This window comes from Indicator indicator, chromosome 7 (genome assembly GCF_027791375.1).
Source record: "Indicator indicator isolate 239-I01 chromosome 7, UM_Iind_1.1, whole genome shotgun sequence".
In the NCBI taxonomy this organism is placed as follows: Eukaryota; Metazoa; Chordata; class Aves; order Piciformes; family Indicatoridae; genus Indicator; species Indicator indicator.
In genome coordinates this window covers 36,354,070-36,372,354 of record NC_072016.1, presented here as the reverse complement: position 1 = coordinate 36,372,354, position 18,285 = coordinate 36,354,070, and the positions used below count along the sequence as shown (strand labels likewise).

The 18,285-nt window shown below is 53.7% G+C and overlaps 1 protein-coding gene across 1 annotated transcript in view; it reads left to right on the top strand.

Moving 5' to 3' along the window:
- CDH23 (cadherin related 23) overlaps positions 1-18,285 on the top strand; it is a 314,789-nt gene that overhangs the window by 289,735 nt on the left and 6,769 nt on the right. Inside the window, exons 37-57 of the mRNA XM_054382408.1 lie at positions 1,283-1,504; positions 1,588-1,707; positions 4,315-4,495; positions 5,575-5,708; positions 5,946-6,155; positions 6,282-6,389; positions 7,648-7,750; positions 8,594-8,719; positions 8,806-9,009; positions 9,214-9,672; positions 10,474-10,590; positions 11,132-11,356; positions 11,441-11,610; positions 12,442-12,579; positions 12,736-12,855; positions 13,280-13,457; positions 14,880-15,091; positions 15,969-16,163; positions 16,856-16,966; positions 17,144-17,273; positions 17,936-18,199. Of these exons, the coding sequence (XP_054238383.1) occupies positions 1,283-1,504; positions 1,588-1,707; positions 4,315-4,495; positions 5,575-5,708; positions 5,946-6,155; positions 6,282-6,389; positions 7,648-7,750; positions 8,594-8,719; positions 8,806-9,009; positions 9,214-9,672; positions 10,474-10,590; positions 11,132-11,356; positions 11,441-11,610; positions 12,442-12,579; positions 12,736-12,855; positions 13,280-13,457; positions 14,880-15,091; positions 15,969-16,163; positions 16,856-16,966; positions 17,144-17,273; positions 17,936-18,199 (3,727 nt within the window). The remainder of the gene's footprint in view (positions 1-1,282; positions 1,505-1,587; positions 1,708-4,314; positions 4,496-5,574; positions 5,709-5,945; positions 6,156-6,281; positions 6,390-7,647; positions 7,751-8,593; positions 8,720-8,805; positions 9,010-9,213; positions 9,673-10,473; positions 10,591-11,131; positions 11,357-11,440; positions 11,611-12,441; positions 12,580-12,735; positions 12,856-13,279; positions 13,458-14,879; positions 15,092-15,968; positions 16,164-16,855; positions 16,967-17,143; positions 17,274-17,935; positions 18,200-18,285) is intronic.

The following is an 18,285-nucleotide window of genomic DNA, read 5'->3' as shown; positions in this document are numbered from 1 at the left end:
TAGGATCTGTGGGAGGTCACAAATTCACAGATTGCATCAGGCTGGAAGGGACCTTCAAAGATCCTCTTGTCCAACCCCCCCTGCAGTCAGCAGGGACACCTCCAGCTAAATCAGGCTGTCCAGGGCCACCTTGAGTCTGATCCTGAATGTCTCAGATGTTCTCAGATATGTCTCAGGTCAGTCTGATCACCTGAGATGCTCATTTTTCCTCCTCCCCCAAGCCATGCCATTATGATCTCCGGGTATTTTCCATTCTACCACCTTGCTATCCTCAGTAATAATGACTAAGATGTCCCCAGTGTTAAGGGACTGAAAAATGCAGTGCTGAGAGACATGATTTAGTGGTGCACTGTCAGAGCTGGGTTAATGTTTGGGCTTGATGATCCTAAAGGTATTTTCCAACCAAAACAATTCTATGATAAGGTGAGAATTGATGCATGCCTCCTCCAAACGCAGTGAGGCATGATGGGGTTCCCCCTTTGGCTTTCCCTCTGCTGCTCCCCAGGGTCACTAGCAATGGTGAATACTGGGTAAAAGGGAGAGGGATCCCACAGAGAAGTGGTTTGCTTGAGAAGTGGGGTGTGATTTCATCTCTGCACCCAGCCATTACCTGCAGGTGTCTGCAGCCACAGTTCATTTCATTTTGAGCTCTTCTTCGCATTTCATAATATCACAGTACATTAGAGGTTGGAAGGGACCTCAAGAGATCATCAAGTCCAACCCTCCTACCAAAAGCAGGATTACTTAGGGTAGTCCACAGTAGATGCATGCAGGTGGGTTTTGAAAGCCTCCAGAGAAGAAGACTCCACAACTCCCCTGGGGAGCCTGTTCCAGTGCTCCGTCACCCCCTCTGTAAAGAAATTTCTCTTCATGTTGAGCTGAAACCTTCTATGTTCAAGCTCGAACCTGTTGTTCCTTGTCTTATTACTGTGCACCACCCAAAAGATCCTGGCCCCCTCCACTTGACCCCCACCCGTCAGCTCTTGATAGACATTGATCAGATCCCCTCTCAGCCTTCTCTTCTCCAGACTAAAGAGCCGCAGGACTCTCAGTCTGTCTTCATAGGGGAGATGTTCAAGTATCCTAATCATCCTCATGGCTCTCTGTAGGATTCTCTCCAGCAATTCTCTGTCTTTCTTGACCTGGGGAGCCAGTTTCTCTTGGCAGGGTTGAGCCCACATCAGTCGTTGGCCTTGACAGGACCATCCTTCTGCAGCCAGCTGTGGGGGCTGCAGAGACAATCTTCCTGCAGCGTTCAATGTGATGTCTCCACATCCCACAGGCCACCACCACAGTGTATGTCACCATCCTGGACGAGAACGACAACGCTCCCTCCTTCCAGCAGCAGCTGTATGAGGTGACCCTCGACGAAGGTCCCGACACGCTCAATGCCACCCTGGTCACCGTGGAGGCCCTGGACCAGGACGAAGGACCCAACGGCACCGTCGCGTACGCCATCACCGAAGGCAACATCTTGGGCACCTTCTGCATCGACAGCAGCACGGTCAGTAAGGATGCTCAGCCCCGCGCTGGATGCCTCCCTGCCCTGCTCCCCTCCCTCCCAGCCGCTCTTCCCTCTCCTTGCAGGGAGAGATCCGCACGGTGAAGGAGCTGGACTATGAGATCAGCCACGGGCGCTACACCTTGATTGTCACCGCCACCGACCAGTGTCCCATCCTCTCACGCCGGCTGACATCTACCACCACGGTAGGCAGCTGCCCACTGGGGTTGCAACACCATTGCTTCTTCAGGGTCAAGGAGTTCCCCCTTGCCTGAGTGCTTTCACATCTCCCTCCCAGTGCTCACCAGGCACTTTTCCCTGCTGCAGGCCAGTCTGTCCAGTTGCTGTCACCCCATTCTCTCACGGGGGGGGGGGGCTACAAAACAGGGGCGTGGGAAAGGGACTCCTGTGGGTGAATTAGCTCCTTGGTTTTGGTTCTGCAAAGATACGAGCAGGAGGAATTGCTTTATGTTGTGTTCAGAAATCCCCTTGGTACTTCTTGCCTGAAGGGACATTAGATAGCACAGCATCACCAGAGCATTAATTTCTGCTTTGTCTTTATCTTCTCAGATGATTTATCTGCTTCTTAAATTTCTTTTTCATTCCTTCTCTGGAGGTCATTTAAAGCTCTAGTCATTTCTGTTGCTTCTCTCTGTAACTCTTCCATTTCTCCTGAACTATGGTGACCTGAACTTAATGCAATGCTCAGAGCTTGAGGAGAGCAGACTAGCAGCTCCCAAGAAAATATTTTACAGCAAGTGAATACACTGCTTTTTTTGTGTGTGTGTGATCAAAACCAAAACTTGATGGGTTCTATGGCAGACCTTGTCCACACCCAGGTGTTGTGTGGAAAGGATTGATTAGATCTTCTGCCTTGGCTCCCTATCATGGACCATTATGGGACCATGACAGGACACAGTGCTCTGGTAAGACTTCACCTGGAGTACTGTGTCCAGGTCTGGAGTCCCTCAACACAGAAAAGATATGGACATGATAGAGCCAGTACAGAGCAGGGCCACAAAGATGATCAGAGATCTGGAGCACCTCTCCTACTGAGAGTGCTGGGGTTGTTCGGGCTGGAGAAGAGAAGACTCCAGGGAGATCTCATATCAATATTTCAATATCTGGAGGGGACCCACAGGGAGGCTGGGGAAGGACTCTTTAGAAGGACATGCAGCAACAGCATGAGGGGCAACTGGAGCAAGGTAGATTTAGCTTGGACGTTAGGAAGAAGTTCTTTACAATGAGGGTAGTGAAACACTGGAAAAGGGTGCCCAGGGAGGTTGTCTCCCATCACTGGAGACAATCCTGGTTAAACTGGATGAGGCCATGGGCAGTGTGACCTAGTTGGAAGTGTCCCTGCTAACTGAAGGGGGTTTGGACAAGATGACCCTCAAGGGTCCCTTCCAGTCTGATACATCCTATGTATTATGCCTCACCCAGATATGGAACCAAGTGTTTTGTAGCCCCTCAAAAGGAGCTAAATTCTTGTGTGCAAAGATGAATAGTGGGAGATTTCCACTGACAAAATCTGTGCCCCCAAGCCTGTGCTCCATGCTTGGGCAGATGGGAAGCCTTCAGACTTGTGCATCTGATACTACTGGAGATGCCTTCCTGGCCCAGGAAAACTGCTGTGGAAACCTCAAGCCCTGGGGTTTAACTGCTGGCTTGCTGCAGGCAAAGGCAGAGCTTTCCCTGCTCTTGGCCCAAGCAGAGACATGAACTTGGAAAGCCCTTCAATCAAGCAGGGAGATAGGAAACACCCTTCCTACTCGTGCCAGCACTGTATGAAAACTGCTTTTAGGAGGAGCTTTAGTGATGATTTAAGACTCTGAGTGATGGGAAAGCCATCAAGCTGATAAGGCATGCCCATGTTTGTTGTCTCTACTGCTAGGAAACTGCTAGGAAATGGATCAGAGACTCAGCTAAACTCTCCTGTCAAGATTGGATTTAGCCAGCAGCAAATACCCATCTGATGGATTTTACTGTTCTTTAACCCAAGAGGATAGAACGCTCCTAGTTTTCAGTCTCTCTTATAAACACCCATACCACCAAAGCCCAGCCTCCTCGTTAGGTAGAATTTCTCCACTGTGCACTGTTCCCTGAAGCCCAGAAAGGAGACAGTCCAATACAGAGCTGAATAAAGGTCTTCTGGGTAGTGTGACTCAGTTAAAAAGCAAGACTCAAGTCTGTTGGATCCTCATCTTTGCCCTGTGGTCTACCCTGTTCTAGCAGTGTGGTTGCTTTCCTCTTTTGAGACCTGTAGGATTGATTTTGAGCCAGCTAAGTGTGTCAGTGGAGGGGATGCTAAGATGGGAAACATGCCAACAATGCTGATCATTGTTTTGTGCTGGAACAAGGACACATGCTGCACATTTGTTAAGGTTTACTCAGCATGAGGAATGGAGGCCTTGGTGGAGAAGGAGTGAGCAATTGTGCAGCTGGCTGCACAGATCAGGTCTTTCCAGGCTCATGGCTTTGGTGGTCAAGTCCATGCCTGCGGCTTTTGGCTATCTAGCTTAGCTTACAAGATGTGAACATTTGGCTTTTGTGTTGACTTCTCCTTTGTGGTGTGTGGCCCAGAGGTTGAAAAGGGCCTCACCTGTGTGTGGTTTCAGTTTCACTGTAGGACAGGCATGATCAGGAATAGCTGAGTTTGAGTCCCTGAACCGTGGATGGTTGGTGAACCCAGCAAAGCCAGAATAGATGTTTCATGCCATCGCCTGTGCATGGCTTCCCATGCTCATGGCCAGCTGGTCTTCCTTTCCATCCCTCTCCTCTCACTGTCCTCCACCCTCTCACCCTGCCCACAGGTGCTGGTGAACCTCAATGACATCAATGACAACTGTCCCACTTTCCCACGCCCTTACGAGGGTCCCTTTGACGTCACAGAAGGGCAACCAGGCCCTCGGGTCTGGACCTTCCTGGCCCATGACGGTGACTCAGGACCGAGCGGGCAAGTGGAGTACAGCATCATCGACGGGGACCCCCTTGGTGAGCAGGGACGTGGGGGAGCCATCACCTCTCCTTCTGGCTGCCCCATGGAGGAACCTGGCTTGGAGGGGAGTGAGGGGCGGAAGTGTTTCAGCAAAGCCATCCTCCTCCCAGCGCTTCTGCAAATTCAGCCTTTCAACACCAGGAAATCCTGTTTTGAGCAACAGGAAACTTAACCTCTTCTTAGCCAGCCCACAGGGTGCCCAGGGCTTGTGCAAGGGAGGGAGGGAGGAAAGCTGGTGAACAATAAAGACACCAGAATTAAAAATGTCCAAAAAATAAAAGCTTGCGGAAAGAGAAACCGAGAGCTGCAAGCCCACAGAACCTTCCCCTCACCCCTTGTGGAGATGGCAGGGTGTCTGAGGACTCTGCAATCCACGTCTCCAGCCCCACCAGCACCCTGGAGCAGGTGGCAGAGGAGCCATGAGCACCTCTGTGAACAGGTGGTGACTTTAGCCCAGAGTATCTGGAAGGCAAAGTCCTGTCCCATCCCCCCGGTGACCCCACTGAAAAGCTTTTTCAGAAGAAGCAGGACAAGCCCCTTGGCTCATGGGGGTCCATGCTGGGTAGCACAGCCATCACAAGAGCTGGGTGGGTGTTCAGAGGGCTGTGGGCATGTTCAGAAAAGCCCAAACAAGGAGGGTGGGCACCTCTTATCTGGCCATTCAATCCATCCCTCAATCCTGCTGGTATCTGGGAGAGCATTGAGGATAACCCCTGGCTGCCAGAGTTCTCTTCTAGCTCAGTAACAGGTTGCACCAGAGGAGGTTTAAGTTGGATATTGGGAAAGATTTCATCCCTGAAAGAGCAGTCAGACACTGGAACAGGCTGCCCAGGGAGGTGGTGGAGTCGTCATCCCTAGAGGTGTTCAGGAAACCTGTAGACATGGCACTTCAGGACATGGTTTAATGGCCATGGTGGTGCTGGCTTGATAGTTGCGCTCAATGATCTTAGAGGTCTTTTCCAACCTTAGTGATTCTATGGTGCCTGTGTCCCTGCTCCTAAACAAGCTGTTCCCCTGGGGAGCCAGGATGCTCCCAGTGGCACAGCACGAGCCAGGGCCTTGTTGTTTCTGGCAGGGGAATTTGTGATCTCCCCGGTGGAAGGGGAGCTGAGGGTGCGGAAGGATGCCGAGCTGGACCGCGAGAACATTCCCTTCTACAACCTCACCATCGCTGCCCGGGACCGGGGAGTGCCACCCCTCAGCTCCACTGTGAGTCCCCCAGGAAGGCTGTGGGGTGGTGTCTCCCAACTCCAGATCCTTCCTCAGGGTTTCCTTTGCTTTCGCTTTCCTTCTCCTCCTCATCCTTCCACTTATCCCTGGGGTTTTCCTTCTCTAGATCATAGTGGACTGCACGGGGAAGGCCAAAGAGGGTGAAAAAAAAAAAAAAAAAGAATGGGAGGGAGAGAAATAGGTGCCACGTGCCCAGGTCTCTTCTCTGCCTGGCAGATGGTGGTAGGCATCCGTGTGCTGGACATCAACGACAACGACCCCGTGCTCATCAACCTCCCGATGAACCTCACCCTGAGTGAGAACGCTGCCGTCTCCAGCTTCGTCACCCGCGTCCTCGCCCGCGACGCAGACCAGGGCCCCAACGCCCTCCTGACCTTCGACATAACGGCAGGCAACACCGAGAGTGCCTTCTACATCAACAGCACCGTATGTGGGCCACTGGGACCGGAAGGGTGGGCACCCATGGTGCCGCCTGGCAGGAGATCCCCCCTGGGGAAGGTCTCCTCTTGTCCCTTGTACCTATTTTCTCCCTTTTTTTTTTTCCCTGGGTAGAGTGGTGTTGTCTACGTAAACCGCCCGCTGGACAGGGAGAGGGTGGCAGAGTACAGGCTGACTGTCACCGTGAAGGACAACCCCGAGAACATTCGCAATGCCAGGCGGGTAATTATGGACACAGCTGGCAGAAGGAGTTCCTGACGTGGCCAAAACTGGGCAGTGCGCTTACCCACAGCAGTTCCAACAGCAGCTTCATCCCCTAAAAGCCTCTGGGGGGCACAAGGAGGTGGCTGCAATCTCACATCCCAGCAGAGAACATGACCTGTAGGACTTCGAATCATAGAATCAGAGAATCACAGAATCAAAGAACCATAGATTCACAGAATCACAGAATCATAGAATCATAGAATGGTCTGGGTTGGAAGAAACCTCCAAAGGTCATCTAGTCCAACCCCCTCTGCAGTGAGCAGAAGCATCCTCAACTAGATCAGGTTGCCCTTAGGCCAAGTCCAACAACACACATTGAGTCCATTTCACAGAATCAGAGAATGTTAGGGGATGAAAGGGACCTCAAGAGATCATCCAGTCCAACCCCCCTGCCAGAGCAGCATCACCTATAGCAGATCACACAGGAACACATCCAGGTGGGTCTTGAATATCTCCAGAGAGGGGGACTCCACAACCCCTTTGGGCAGCCTGTTCCAGTGTTCTGTCACCCTCACAGTGAGTTCTTCCTCCTGTTTCCATAGAAATTCCTATGCCTCAGCTTCCACCCACTGCCCCTTGCCCTGTCATTGGGCATTGCCAAGCAGAGCCTGGTTCCATCCTCTTGGCACTCACCCTTCACATATCTGTAAACATGAATGAGGTCCCCCCTAAGTCTCATCTTCTCCAAGCTAAAGACCCCCAGCTCCCTCAGTCTCTCCTCGTAAGGAAGATGATCCACTCCCTTCATTATTTTTGTGGCTCTGTGCTGGACTCTTGCAAGCAGCTCCCTTCTTGAACTGAGGGGCCTCACCAGGGCAGAGTAGAGAGGGAGGAGAACCTCTCTGGACCTACTGACCACAGCCCTTCAAATACAACCCAGGATACCGCTGGCCTTCTTGGCCACAAGAGCACATTGCTGGCTCATGGTCAGTAGATAGCAGTAGGTGTCACAGAAGATGGGACAGAGTTGGGTTGGATTGCTGGCCAACCACAATGACACTTGAATATCCTTTGGTCCTGCCTAGATACCCCTCCAGAGTGTAGGCTGCCCAGCCCTGGGATGAGGGTCCCTGAAGGGTGGTCCAGGGAGCACAGCATCATGTTTGCACAGGGCTCCAGCTTCAACCAGCATCACACAGGAGCTGGGAGAGGTGGGAGGTAAGCTCAAGGGAAAGGATCTTGTGGTCATCACCCTCTTCTCCATGTTTTCCTTTAGGATTTTGACCTTCTGGTCATTTCCATAGCAGATGAGAATGACAACCGCCCCCTCTTCACACAGAATTCCTACCAGGCTGAGGTGATGGAGAACTCACCCGCAGGTAGGTCTCTCTTTGCTCCTTTACATGGCTCCTGGAGACACCCTTTGGGGTCAGGCAAGGGGAAGTGTCTCCTGGCCATCATGGAGGAGACACAACGCTGAGCAGGGAAAGGTTACAGGTCAGTGGGACAGGGATGCTAAGGATAAGGGGCTCCTGTTGACCACCTGGGGAGGCGAGCTTTAGGGAGACCATGCTGCTGGTGGAAACGCTTCCTGACACAAGTCACACACAACCCTGTGAGAATGTGGTCCCATTTGGGAACTGCAGACAGCAAGAGGCACCCATGGCCTGAGCTGAGCCCTGGGGACAGCTCTGAGGGCACCAACCTGACCCACATCCCTGGATGGAGTGCCATCTCTCCATCACTAGCACCTGGAGCCACCTTGCTTTGGTAATTAGAGATAAAATCTACCTGTCCAGGCAGACATTTCCCAGCCAAAGAGCTGGAAATGCTCTTTGTGTTGCCTTCCTGCCATTTCGGTGACTCTCTGCTCCAAGACCTCAGGTACCTCCCTGTCCCACCATGGGGGGACATGCCAGGCAGAGGATGTGGGTGCCTCCAGGTGATGCCCTTGGCAGCAGGGTGCTGGTGCTACCCATCTGATGGATGTGTCTGTCTGTTTGTTTCTAGCTGGACGTTCCACCACCTCACCTGGGCCTCCCGAGTCGGTCTGCAAGGCTGCAGCAGCCACCCCTCCCCCCACTGCCTCGTGCCCCACGAGGCCCTATTCTTTCACCTCCATCCATTCATTGCTGTCCCTCATGTGTCACTCGGGTTGGTGGGAGGTTGGGGGCGCTCCACAGGGAGTTGTTACCCTCCCTAACCCCTATCATCCCATCCAGGAACTCCAGTCACGATGCTCAGCAGACCCATCCTAGCTCTGGACAATGATGAAGGCAGCAATGCTGTGGTGACCTATCAGCTCCTGGAGTCATCCCTAGACTTCTTTGCTATCAACAACAGGACAGGTGGGGTGACACCTCTGGTCCCTGTCTCCAGCCCAAGGCCACCAGGTAGCTGTGGGGTCTGTCACCAGGCTTTCCCTCTCTTCCAGGTGTCGTTTCAGTGAAGCCTGGTGCTGTGATAGACCGAGAGGCTTTTCTGGATCCTCACCTGGAGTTCACACTGGTGGCTCGTGACGTGGGGGGGCTGAACAGCACTGCCAGCCTGATAGTGACCATCCTGGATGACAACGACAACCGTCCCATCTTCCAGCCAGCATCCATCATGGCACGACTGAGGGAAAACAGCCCCCCAGGTCAGGAGAGGGTGTGAGGGTGGGCAATCAGGAGACCCAACTGTCCCCTTGGGACACTGTGAAGATGCAGCTCCCGTTGTCAGGGCTGGCCAGGATAGGAATTTGGGAACTGGGTCTGCCCACATGTTGGGGCTTGACACTATTTGCCTCATTGCTGCTGCCCTCCCACCCCTCGCTTGAGCAGGCTCTGTCCCCCCTTTCCAGGCTTCTCCATCCTTCAGGTGACAGCCACGGATGCCGACACTGGCCTCAACCATCAGCTGGACTACCGGATCGAGAGCGGAGGGCAGGACAGGTTCCTGATCGAGGCTGCCACGGGGGTGATCCGCGTGGCTAACCTCACCATCGACCGGGAGGAGCGGGACACCTACCGCCTGACGGTGGTGGCTGTGGACCAGGGCACGCCGGCGCTGTCGGGCACTGCCACCGTCAGCCTCTTCATCGACGACGTCAATGACTGCCGGCCCGAGTTCATCAACCCCATCCAGACGGTCAGCATCCCCGAGTCGGCTCCCCCAGGCACCCTGGTGGCCGAGGTGACCGCCATCGACCGGGACCTCCACCCTCGCCTGGAGTACTACCTGCTGGAGATCGTGGCCCGCGACGACACGGACGCGCTGGTGCCCAACCAGCAAGGAGCATTCGAGGTGGATTTTACCACAGGTAGGAGAGCAGGAAGGGCTGCACAGGCAGTGAGGACCCCTCTACTCTCTCTGCTTCTTCTTCTCTGCCTGGAGGTAGGTGACCAAGACATAGGGAGATGATGCTCCCCTCCTGCCTCCCTTCTCTTCTCCTCCAAATTCCCTGTCTCGCCTTTCCTTGTCCTCACTGTTCTGGCCACCTGACTTACCTAACCCTTCTCTTTCCTTTCTGGCTCTCAGCTCACCAGGTTTGTCTCTGTGTCTCTGCTTGTCTCTGTGCCATCTGTCACCTCCTTCCATCTCACTCATCTCCATCACAGGTGGCCAGGCACTGCTCAGCCTTGGCAGACCAGACACAGGCACCCTCACTGAGGGGAGCTGGGGTGGACTCTGGAACAGGTGGCAGGCTCTGCCTTCATGGAAAGAGGGCCAGGAGCTCCCCACCTCTGTTTTGGAAGCATGGAGTTGATCTGAGAATGTAAACCATATTTGTTGGAAAGAGTACAGGACAAGACATGTGGAGCTAAGGTGGAAGTGATTGTGCAAAGGAGCAGCAGCCGTTGCTCCCAAATTCCTCTCATCCACACAACCCAAATCCTGAACCTGTTAGCTTGGCAGAGTGAGCAGGCAGGAAGACATTAGATGGAGAGCAGGGGCAGAGAAGTTGTCTCCTCCTGTTTTCCCCATTTAGCATTTGAGTAGAGGCAGGACAGCAAAAGCAGCAGAAGGTGCAGCAGCTGGCTGGTACAGACTGGTCTACCAAGGATCCTCAGTGTGGGGGCACAGGTACAACCTGTGACCCCCATTTTTTTGGGGTTCCTAGGAGCTGTGAAGATCAAAACTCCTCTCAACCGGGAGCTGGTAGCCACCTATGAGGTCACCATCTCCGTCCACGACAATGCCAGTGAAGTCCTCGACCGCTCAGTCAGTGTGCCCAATGGTAAGGCTGAGCTCTGCCCAGGGAGCACAACATCAGGGCTGGCAGCTGCTGGGGGCTGGCACAGCCATTCCCAGTCACCAGTGCAACTTCTGGGTAGCCATCAGCTCTCCCACCTCCCTCTCCATTCCATCCAGCATCACTTCATTGGAAGTAGTCCTGGACCATTTAGGTTCAGGTTCTCCGTCTCAGGGCTGCACTGGGGATGGAGAGGACCATGTGCCCATCACTGTACCATGGGAATTACTCATTTCTTCATTACCATCCCCATCATGTCTTGCCAGCCTGCTCCTGGCAGATCTAGACCTGTTTATGAGAGGACACATACAGATCAGGAGTAGGTCTGAAGCTGGTGGGACTGTCCCACAGCCAGCTCAGGGCATAGTGGTTTTGCCAATATTTCCATTTTTCTTGATAAAACCAGCTCCATTTAGTTGACTTTCCTGGGATTTCATGCTTTACACCCCTCCTTTCTCCCATCCTTCATTCCCTCCACTTGTCTTCTCCCTCTTCTCTTTCCCTCTGGTCTCTACCATGGCCACAGCCAAGCTGACAGTCAATGTCTTGGATGTCAACGACAACACCCCCCGCTTCCGCCCCTTCGGGGTCACCTATTTCACTGAGAAGATCTTGGAGGGAGCCACAAAGGGCACCACACTCATCTCCATCTCAGCAGTAGACCCAGACAAAGGTGCTAATGGACAGATCACCTACGAGCTGCTGAACCTCTCCCCAGAAGGCTATGCCTGCCTTGAAGACCAGTCAGCAGGTCAGTGGCCTGGGGAAGTGGAAGTCCTGGGGCAGGTAGGTGGCCTGGGACAGGTGTTTCATTTCAGGGTCTGCTATCCTCTAGGGAAGGTTGTGGCCAACAGGACAGTGGACTACGAGGAGGTGCAGTGGCTGAACTTCACCATGCGAGCTTCCGACAACGGCTCTCCCCGCAGATCCGCTGAGATCCCTGTGTACCTCCAGATAGTGGACATCAATGACAACAACCCTGTTTTCAGCCAGCCATCCTACCAGGTGAGCTGGGCTCTCCCCTTCAAGTCTACATGGGGCTGAGCAGTGCCTGCCTAGGGAGGAGAGGAACAGAGCTGGGAGTTCACCAGGGACACCTTCTCTTCCCTCTGTCTGTGTTTGAACCATCTGAAGATGATGGTCGACAAACAGAATCACAGAACGTTAGGGGTTGGAAGGGACCTCAAAAGATCATCCAGTCCAACACCCCTGCAGAGCAGGATCAGCTAGGGTAGGTCACACAGGAATGCACCTGGGTGGGTTTTGAAAGTCTCCAGAGAAGAAGACTCCACAACCTCTCTGGGCAGCCTGTTCCAGGACTGTCACCCTCACAATACAAAAGTTTTTCCTTCTGCTCACATGGAACCTTCTGTGCTTCAGCTTGCACCCATTGCCCCTGTCCCCCTGAGACATCCCCCCTGGGCATTTCTGAGCAGAGCCAGCAGACTCCATCCTCCTGACACTCACCTTTCACATCTTTATAAACATGAACGAGGTCACCCCTCATTCCCCTCAGCTCTAGGCTCCCCCCTCAGCCTTTCCTCTCAAGGCAGATGTTCCACTCCCTTCAGCAGCTTTGTGGCTCTGCCCTGGACTCTTTCAAGCAGTTCCCTGAGGTCCTTCTTAAACTGAGGGGCCCAAAACTGGACACAATAATCCAGATGTGGCCTCACCAGGGGCAGGAGAACCACTACTAAGCCCTACGTACTTTGTGTGAACATCTTGTTCTGGGTGCAGCTGTGCCCACCCCTGGGTGCCACCCTGTGCCCTTGGCCACTGCCTGCTAAAACAGCAAGTGATGAAGCAACCAGTGCTGCCTGCTCCCTTTGCTTGCAGAAAGCTGTCTTTGAGGACGTGCCTCTGGGTACAGTCGTCTTGAGTGTCCAGGCCACGGACGCAGATTCTGGGCGTTTTGCTCTCATCCAGTACAGCCTGAGCGATGGAGAGGGCAAGTTTGGGATAAATCCTGACACGGTAAGGAGCCAGCCAAGGCTGGAACTGAGTGGGGAAAGTGAGGAGAGGCTGAGATGGTCCCCCCCTTGTGCCTTGCTCCCACACCTCACATTCTGCCCCTTCTTGAGTACCAGCTCTGCCAGATGAGGTCCACCTGAAGGTCTCTGTGTGCTGCAGGGTGACATCTACATCCTGTCAGCCCTGGACCGGGAGAAGAAGGATCACTACACACTGACAGCCGTGGCCAGGGACAACCCTGGGGATGTCTCCAGTAACCGTCGGGAGAACTCCGTGCAGGTAGGACTCCCCTCTTCCCACCATCCCTTGTGTGGTGATCACCAGCAAGAAGGTGTCACACCTGAAGCTCACCTCCCCAGCACACTTGCTGGTGGCTCAGAAGGAATTAAGCAGAAGGAAGAGCAGATGACCCCAGGGGCTGTGGGGTGGATGGTGCAGTGGACTCTGTAGGGGAGTGAGTCAGCAGGAGAGGCAGGGGAGGGTGACATTGTTGTCTGCAAGTGCTGTGGTATGAATGGGTGCCCCAGGCCATGCTGGTCCCCATTGTTGGAGGCAGGAATTCAGCCAGCAGCACTAATCCAATAGCAGGAAGAGCACCGCACTCCAGCAGCGGAGTCAAGGGTCACAGCAGGGCTATGGTCCCCAAGGGCTGCCCAGCCCTCTCCAGCCCCACATCACCCTGCCAGCTGTGCTTTGTTTGAAGGTGCTGATCACAGTCTTGGACATCAATGACTTCAGGCCCCAGTTCAGCAAGAGCCAGTTCAGGACCAGCATCTACGAGAACGAGCCGGCGGGGACGTCGGTGATCACCATGACTGCCACGGACCTGGACGAAGGGGATAACGGTGTGGTGACCTACAGCATCGAGGGGCCTGGAGCAGGTAGGTGCTGGAAGTGGGGGATCTCCTCCCCAGGAAAGAAGGCTGTGGTGAGGGGCAGTTGGAGGGCCCGAGCCTATACCCTATGTCCTGTGACTGGTTTGGAGCAAGGTTGTGCACACGCTCCCAGGAGCAAAACCAAAAGCTTGGAGCTTTCGTTATTGCTTCACTGTTCCCAGTTCCTTAGAATCATAGAACGTTTTGAGTTGAAAGAGACCTTTAAAGGTCACCTAGACCAACCCCCCTGCAGTCAGCAGGGACATCTGCAACTACATCAGGTTGCTCAGAGCCCCAAACAACCTGACCTGGCATGGTTCCAAAGATGGAGCATTATGGCTTTGCTTGCCTTTGTCCTGCAGCCCAGCCTTGCCTTCTCCTCTGGTCTCCCCCACCCCAGCAGGATTTTCTATGTGCACAAACCCACCGAATGGTTTGCAAGCCAAGCCCTGGCTGGACAGTGATAGTGCCTGAAATTCAGTGTATCTCTGCACACCAAGGAGTAATGGAAGCCAGGCAAAAGCCAGCATAATGGCATAATGTTCATTGTCCTGAGACCCTCTGACCACTGCCTTGTCCCAGCTTGGGCAGAATATTCAAACAGTTTGCCCAGGGAGGTGGATGGGGCCCCATCCCTGGAGATATCCAAAGTGAGGCTCAACAGGGCTCTGGGCAGCGTGATTTAGTTGAGGATGTCCTTGCTGACTGCAGAGGGGGTTGGACTAGGTGACTTTTGGAGATCCCTTCCAACCCAGACCATTCTATTATTCTATGAAGTGAAAGGTGGCCAGGGGTAGCCTATGAGCAGGGCCCTTGGCACTGCCCATTGTCAGGGATACTGCAGTGGGCAAGGATGATCTGAAAACCCCACATTCTGGCCTCAGGCAGCCAGCTCTCCTCCATCACTCCTTCACAGAAATTTTTCCAATGAGTGGTGTGCTTCAGCCAGTATACCTCATTTATCTGGTACCAAGTGTCCCAAGCCAGAGATCATAGAATCACAGAATCATAGAATTGTCAGGGCTAGAAAGAACCTCAGGGATCATCTAGTTCCAACCCCCCTGCCATGGGCAGGGACACCTCACATTAGATCAGGCTGCTCAGAGCCACATCCAGCCTGGCTGCAAAAACCTTCAGGGATGAGATTTCCACCACCTCACTGGGCAACGTGTTCCCGTGTCTCACAACCCTCATGGAGAAGAACTTCATCCTAACATCCAATCTCAACCTACCCATTTCTAGTTTTGCTCCATTCGCCCTAGTCCTATCACTACCTGATATCCTAAAAAGTCCCTCGCCAGCTTTCTTGTAGCCCCCTTCAGATACTGGAAGGCCACAAGAAGGTCTCCTTGGAGCCTTCTGTTCTCCAGGCTCAACAGCCCCAACTCTTTCAGTCTGTCTCCATGATGCGGTTTCTCTCACCCCCAGAGGCATTCAAGATCAATAAAGACACAGGACTCATCAAGTCCCGGCGGCGCTTGCAGTCCTATGAAAGGTTCAACCTGACCGTGGTGGCCACAGACAAAGGACGTCCTCCTCTCTGGGGCACCACCATGCTCCACATCGATGTCATTGACATCAACGACAACCGCCCTGTCTTCATCCGCCCACCCAACGGCACCATCCTGCACATCAAAGAGGTAAAGCCCTCAAGAGGGAGTGGGGGCCACGACACACCAACACCATGCCCTTTGGCTGCTTCTGCCTCTTGGTGGCAAAATCCAACCTCCATCTCCACCATGGATGGAAAACTTTAACACAGGAAGGGTTGGCTGGGGTAGTGAGGCTGGATGGTCCACAAGAGTCCCTCTCCAAACACATGAGCAGGGATGCTGGGCTGATTTTGGGGAACAGAAACCCCAGCACCACCCAAAAGAAGGAAACAGACAGTTGCTGCGTGCCGGGCATGTTTATAAGCAAGGGCCAAAATGCTGACATTTGAGATGTTTCTCCTTTCTGGGAAACTAGGCTTGGCTCAGCCAGCCACCAACATGTACATGAAGCAGCCACTGTGCTGAAGGGAATCATGGCTCCACATTGCCCCCCAGTTGGGTTTTGGGCAACAGGACCCTGACAAGAGGTGGTTTGAGGGAGAAAGGAGCTCATGTGCAGTATCGGGGCTGAGAGGTTGTGTAGGTGTTGTGAAGGGTCTGGAGTGGCTGAGGAAAATGGGGTTGTTTAGTCTGGAGAAGAGGAGGCTGAGGGGAGACCTGCTCTCTAAATCTCCCTGAAAGGAGGTTGTAGTGAGGTGGGGGGTCGGTCTCTTCTCCCGAGAAGAAATGGCCTCAAGTTGCACCAGGAGAGGTTTAGATTGGGTGCTAGGCAAAAATTCTTCACTGAAATAGTGGTCAAGCGTTGGAGCAGGCTTCCCAGGGAGGTTGTGGAGTCACCACCCCTGGAGGCATTCAAAAAACAAGAAGACATGGCAGTTCAGGACGTGGTTTAGTGGGCACAGCAGTGTTGGGCTGGATGATCTTAGAGGTCTTTTTCAACCACAACGACTTTATGTGCAAGCAGGAGATCCCCCTAAGGTCCAATGTCTATGAGGTCTACGCCACGGACAAAGATGAGGGCCTCAACGGAGCGGTGCTCTACAGCCTGCTGAAGACCGGAGCGGGGAGCAGGGACTGGGAGTACTTCAGCATCGATGCAGTCAGCGGCCTGATCCAGACAGCCATGCGGCTGGACCGTGAGAAGCAGGCAGTGTACAATGTGAGCCAGCAAGCAGCCTGCCCCTGGCGTGGCTGGGAAGCTCCTCGAGGCTGAGGGGGCTGGCATGGGGCTGGTGGGATGCAACTGATGTGGTGGGGATGGGATCGGCTGCTGCAGATGTGAAGATCACAGGATGTTAGGGGTTGGAAGGGACCTCCAGAGATCATTGAGTCCAACCCCCCTGCCAGAGCGGGACCATAGGATCTAGCACAGGTCGCACAGGAACACATCCAGATGGGTCTGGAAAATCTCTAGAGAAGGAGACTCCACAACCTCTCTGGGCAGCCTGTTCCAGTGCTCTGTGAGCCTCATAGTGAAGAAGTTCCTCCTCATGTTGAGGTGGAACCTCCTGTGCTGGAGTTTCTATCCACTGCCCCTTGTCCTGTCACAGGGTGCAGCTGAGCAGAGCCTGTCCCCTCCCTCTTGACACTCAGCCCTCAGATATTTATAGACATTGATTAAATCCCCTCTCAGTCTTCTCCCCTCCAGACTAGAAAGCCCCAGGTCTCAAGGTCACACCTTGAGCAGGAGCTGGGTGGTTACTGGCGAGTTGCATCCTGGTGGGCCAACTCTCAATTCCACCTTAAATCCCACCCCACCCTCTCGCCCAGTGTCCCCTCTGTCCTTGCCTCAGTGATGTGTTCTGGCCCACATGGCTTTGCCCAGGACAACCTTTTTGCATCTTTCCCCAGCTGATCATCGTGGCCTGTGACCAGGGCCAGCCAGCCTATGAGACCATGCAGCCCCTCCAGGTTGCTCTTGATGACATCGATGACAATGAACCTGTCTTCATCAGGCCACCTGTAAGGAGCTGGGGCGGAAGGGGTGGGAGACTCAGGGAATGGAGGGATGGGGATGCTGCTGAGCACGTGTGATGGAGCATGCACCTCTGGGCATCAGCAGGGTGAGGAGCATGATGGGATTTGTCCACTTTTATTTAAAGTGCTTATGACCTTCTTTTCTTCTGGGGTCTCTGGCAGAGGGACAGCCCCCAGTACCAGATGCTGTCTGTCCCTGAGCACTCGCTGCCAGGCACCGTGGTGGGGAATGTCACAGGGGCAGTGGATGCAGATGAAGGCTCTAATGCCATTGTCTACTACTTCATAGCAGGTAGGTGCTGAGTGGAGAGGATGGACAGTTCTGTGTCCCCCTGCACACACCTTGCCAAGGGTTTCTATGGTCACTGTCTTCTCCTCATTGCTTTTCTACCCCGGTTAATGGGCAAGGTGGCATTTCAGAAATGCCATGCCCAAAGACCTCACCCAGAGTAGTGTATCCAGCTCTGGAGCCCTCAGCAAAAGAAGGACATGGACCTGATGGAACAAGTCCAGGGAATGACCACAAAAATGATCAAGGGGCTGGAACAGCTCTTCTGCAAGGACAGGCTGAGGAAACTGGAGTTGTTCAGCCTGGAGAAGTGAGACCTAATAGCAGCCTCCCAGAACCTGTAGGTGGCCTACAAGAAGGCTGGAGAGGGACTGTTTACAAAGGGCTGAAGTGATAGGATGAGGGACAATGGTTTGAAATTAGGGAAGAATAGATTTAGGTTGGGTGTTAGGAGGAAGTTCTTTCCCATGAGGATGGTGGAACACTAGAACATGTTACCCAGGGAAGTAGTTGAGGCTCCATCCTTGGAGAACCTGACCTAATGGAGGGTGTCCCTGCTCACTGCAGGGGGGTTGGACTAGATGACCTTCGAAGAGCCCTTGCAACCCAAACCATTCTATGATTCTAAGAAAGGAGACTAACTGGGGACCTCCTTCTGCATCCAGCTGGGAACCAGGAAAGTAACTTCCAGTTGAGCCGAGAGGGGAAGCTGCAAGTCTTGCAAGACCTGGACCGGGAGAAGGAGCCATTCTACTCCATCATTGTCAAAGCATCCAGCCAGAGGAACTGGTCCGCTCCCCAGGGCCAGCAAGGGAGCGAAGCCCAACCCTGGGACCCCATCGGGGACCTGACACTTCAGGAGGTGCGGATCTTCCTGGACGACATCAACGACCAGTCCCCCCAGTTCACCAAGTCAGAGTACACAGCAGGTAAGGGGTGCCAGGGGCTGGAGGGGGGAGCACCGGGAGGCAGAGATAGTCCAGGGAAAATCCAGCTGGATGAAGGGACAGTGAAA